The sequence below is a fragment of the Carassius gibelio genome, chromosome A16 (genome assembly GCF_023724105.1).
Source record: "Carassius gibelio isolate Cgi1373 ecotype wild population from Czech Republic chromosome A16, carGib1.2-hapl.c, whole genome shotgun sequence".
Taxonomy (NCBI): Eukaryota; Metazoa; Chordata; class Actinopteri; order Cypriniformes; family Cyprinidae; genus Carassius; species Carassius gibelio.
In genome coordinates, this window is record NC_068386.1 from 8842048 (window position 1) to 8846271 (window position 4224).

The 4224-nt window shown below is 41.3% G+C and overlaps 1 protein-coding gene across 1 annotated transcript; it reads left to right on the top strand.

Annotated features, from left to right (window-relative positions):
* The first annotated feature begins 245 nt into the window (after nt 1-245).
* Nucleotides 246-3978, top strand: LOC128031168 (uncharacterized). The gene is made up of 2 exons (XM_052619409.1): nt 246-895; nt 1041-3978. Exon 2 carries the CDS (start codon nt 1164-1166, stop codon nt 2550-2552), a length of 1389 nt encoding a protein of 462 aa, XP_052475369.1. The 5' UTR covers nt 246-895; nt 1041-1163; the 3' UTR covers nt 2553-3978.
* Nucleotides 3979-4224: the final 246 nt, after the last annotated feature.

Sequence of the window (4224 nt, forward strand, 5' to 3'; positions counted from 1 at the left end):
GGGTTAGCAGGGTTGGCGGAATGGTCCGGCTGAGGCGGCGGTGGTTGCTGCTGCTGCAGGCGGCCATTATCTGCCTGCAGCTGACGGATCTGTTCTCTCAGCTGTTCAACTTCGTCCATTGCTGCAGCGGAGTAATGCCCACTGTGGGATTACAAATTTAGAAAATGTTAAATCTAGGTTCCAATATAATAGCAGACTTTTTGGGGTAATAAAGTTGACACCCAAGAAGCTCAAATCAGGAGAATCAAGTGTCTGAGACACTAACCGTTTGTCTTTGTGTTCTTCCTTGAAGCTCAAGGCACAGCTGTGCCTTTTGTCTCTATGATAATGTGAAGGTATCCGTGATACTGTCAGGCACCTCTGTATTTAAATGACACTGTTATGCTGATAAGATCAAGGCTGGGAAGATGCCAGTGTCTGGTATCTTCCTGATTGCATTTGCATGCTTTGTTAAAATGGTCTCCACCTCTACTGTATGGATCCCTCCCACTTGAATGTATATAATCTACAATGTCTTAAGGACAATTTAGACCTCTTGATGACTGCAGCGCCACGCAGAGCGTTCTCAATAAAGAATCCTGCTGAAGATTACCCAAGAGTCTCCTGGTCTTCGTTTCTGAGTTCCCAACAGTTTTTGGTGCCGTGACCCGGATAGAGCTTCTCACCTGAATCCAGATTGAAACTGCAACCTCAACAAATATCAGACTTCATTCCAGACTGAATTTTTCTTTACAACCAATGGTTGGTGAGTGTACCTCTATCCAAAAGAACATTTAAGACCAGAACAAATTTGTTAGCCTCTGCGCCGTCAGAGAAGAGTTAACAGACAGCTGTAGGGTTTGGTTAACTAAGTTACCCTCTAAAAAGGATATTTTAGAGATGAAAATAATCCTCTGTTTAGGCAGGGAAGATTAGCATCACATGCTAATATTTTGCTACCCTCTGTGTCTGGCAGGGAAGTTTAGCGTAAAGTGCTAGAAGTTTGTGTTAAGTTACCCTCTAAAAAGGATATTTTAGAGATGAAAATAATCCTCTGCTAGGCAGGGAAGATTAGCATCACATGCTAATATTGTGCTACCCTCTGTGTCTGACAGGGAAGTTTAGCATTAAGTGCTAATAGTTTGTGTTAGAAGTGTCCTTTTGTGTCAGAAAGACATTACAAAATGTTGAGAAGAAATCCTAAGCTGATTCCAACAACTAAGAAAGGTGGAGTAGCTACTCCTTCATGGACAGACATTGAGTTCAAATCATTGTTAGGACAGCACATGGACTCAATAGTGACAGAGTCAGTCAGACTGGATTTGGTAAAGAAATTTGGTATTGATCCAGAAAAAGTATGGTCAATTGAAGAATGTAAAAAGGTACTAGGATCATGTATTCGCAAAAACAATGTGAAAGGCATTATCTGCTGCCACAGAGAATTTGGTTTAGCACTAGCTACGCAACATTCTCAGCGTAACTCAGAACTAGAGGAACAGAACAAAGAGCTCAGAGCTAGAGTATCGTCTTTGACTAAGAAACTGAATCGCAACAAAGCTGCAGCAAAAACTGATGTGGAAGAAGTTAGTCAGACTGATAACAATTATCCTGATTTACAAGCTTTCTTTGAAACAGATGTTGCCATCCAGTCAGTAACTGATGTAACTGTAGATTCAGTAAAGGTATGTGGAGCGAGGAAAAGATCTCAGAGGATTGAAGGAACTGAAAGTGTTCCTGCCAACTCTTCTGTTGTCCAAGTAAAAACTGCTGCCAAAGCATTAAGACCTAAAGATATAGAGAGACTATCCCAGAGCTTACCCTCTGTACGCACAAATTTTACTGAATTCAGAAGAGCATTGATCAGCAAAATGCGTCTCTATGACATGTCGTTAGCTGAAGTCACACAGCTGATGTCACAAATTCTAACTGAATCTGAATTCAACAGTTTTGAGTCTGCTGTTACTTCTGAACTACAACATGCCAGTAAAGATGAATTGAGAGAGGGAGTTCTGAGAGAGTTAAAGAATATTGTTGGACCAAAAGTGGATTGGTCAAAGGTCACTAGTTGTGTACAGAAGGAGGCTGAAACTGTGAGTGAATACACTGAAAGATTTTGTCAGTCAGCAGTAACTTACAGTGGAATAATTGATGATTCTGAAAGTGTGTTAGAGGACAAGGGACCATTAGTTCGCATCTGGTCAGATGGCCTTGTAGCTGAGTACAGAAAAGCTTTGCCATTCTTAGATCTAACTTGGTCTAACAAAACTCTCCGAAGTAATCTAGACAGTTTAGCTACTTGGGAAAGAAACTCTGATGTCAAAGCCAGAGTAAAGATTGCAGCAGCATCTTTTCAGGTCAAAACAGAGAACCGACCGAAACATAGAAGTCCTAAGAAGGAGGGTAGTTGTCATTTTTGTGGTAAACCTGGACACTGGATGAAAGAGTGTAGAAAAAGCAAGAAGACATTAAGAGAAATGAACAGCTTTACTCAGCTCCTACTCAGTCTACTTACCACACTGAATCTGCCCCTCCCCACGTCACCTAACTGTTGGAGCAGCTTGCTCAGGTGTTAACTGTAAGGGCTGTGAGAGCTTAACTTCGCCAGTAATGTACAACAAAGGTGAAACATCCTTTGTAAATATGTTTACTGTCACTTCCTTTCATTGAGCGAACGTTAAGTACACTCACAGCCTACCTTCAAAGCTATACTAAAGCACACTCCAGTCACTCCTATTCTTTTTGGGTTATGATGTCTTGTTATGACTGATGTTTCATTAGAGGATGGAGATGTCACCCAGTAAAGTTTGTACAACAACTACAGGGACAGACTAGGACACACACAGACCAGTGAGGAGCCCAGGGAAGAACCGAAGTGCAACAGGCCTCGGGGGCCAACCCTGTGGTGAAGACTTCCTCATAGGTTTCCCCTATCCATAGTTTTATCCCCACCTCACTGGTCCATAGGTGTCCAATTACTTAAAACTAGGTTGAGAAAAACCCTATACGATCACCAGACTTTAAACCACTATACGATCAACAGAAGTCTAAAATTGTCTATGCACGAATACTGCTGGTCTGCTGTTTCTTTGTTTTCTTGTGTTGCAGGTATGTGTGCATGAGAAGTCATTTCCATATGTGACATCCTGGTGTAAAGCATCACTTCAGACATCCATGAACAAGCTTCATGAGGACAAAGAGTCATCTGAGTGAATCAACATGCGAAATGGACTACAGAAAACAGACTTCACAGCTATTCGGATGCCATGGACTTCAAGACTTCCACTCTTATGCTACATGATTTTTTTCTGTGTCATCATGTAGTTTGTACAACGTGTTACCATCCATGCCATATGTGTCAACAGTTATGGTTCTAAAAATACACCTAAGTAAATCTAGTATAAGACACAGAATAAGTTAAACGTGCCTGTAACCTTTTCAAGTTACATGACTGAAGATGGGGCTTGTGTTAACAAACATAGGCCATAGAATGGACTTATGAAAGTTTAAATTTGTATTATGTGAGAGTTATTAGAACTCTCAACGGGAGGACTGTGGGATTACAAATTTAGAAAATGTTAAATCTAGGTTCCAATATAATAGCAGACTTTTTGGGGTAATAAAGTTGACACCCAAGAAGCTCAAATCAGGAGAATCAAGTGTCTGAGACATTAACCGTTTGTCTTTGTGTTCTTCCTTGAAGCTCAAGGCACAGCTGTGCCTTTTGTCTCTATGATAATGTGAAGGTATCCGTGATACTGTCAGGCACCTCTGTATTTAAATGACACTGTTATGCTGATAAGATCAAGGCTGGGAAGATGCCAGTGTCTGGTATCTTCCTGATTGCATTTGCATGCTTTGTTAAAATGGTCTCCACCTCTACTGTATGGATCCCTCCCACTTGAATGTATATAATCTACAATGTCTTAAGGACAATTTAGACCTCTTGATGACTGCAGCGCCACGCAGAGCGTTCTCAATAAAGAATCCTGCTGAAGATTACCCAAGAGTCTCCTGGTCTTCGTTTCTGAGTTCCCAACACCACGTTACAAGAGAGGCGGTGGGGTAGTCAGTGGTCTGCCCACTGCTCTTTTAGGTCCCACGCCGTGCCCACTGCTGCTTTGCCCTTAGCTGACTACTATGCCTTGAAAATCAAAATATACATAAAACAAAAAGAGAGAAAGAAAAAAAAAAAAAAAAAAAAAAAAAAAAAAAAAGACACGTCTCTGTGTGCAACAACCCTGCCGA

Excerpts from the sequence above, each read along its gene's own strand:
- LOC128031168 (XM_052619409.1), top strand. The coding sequence starts at position 1,164 with ATGTTGAGAAGAAATCCTAAGCTGATTCCAACAACTAAGAAAGGTGGA.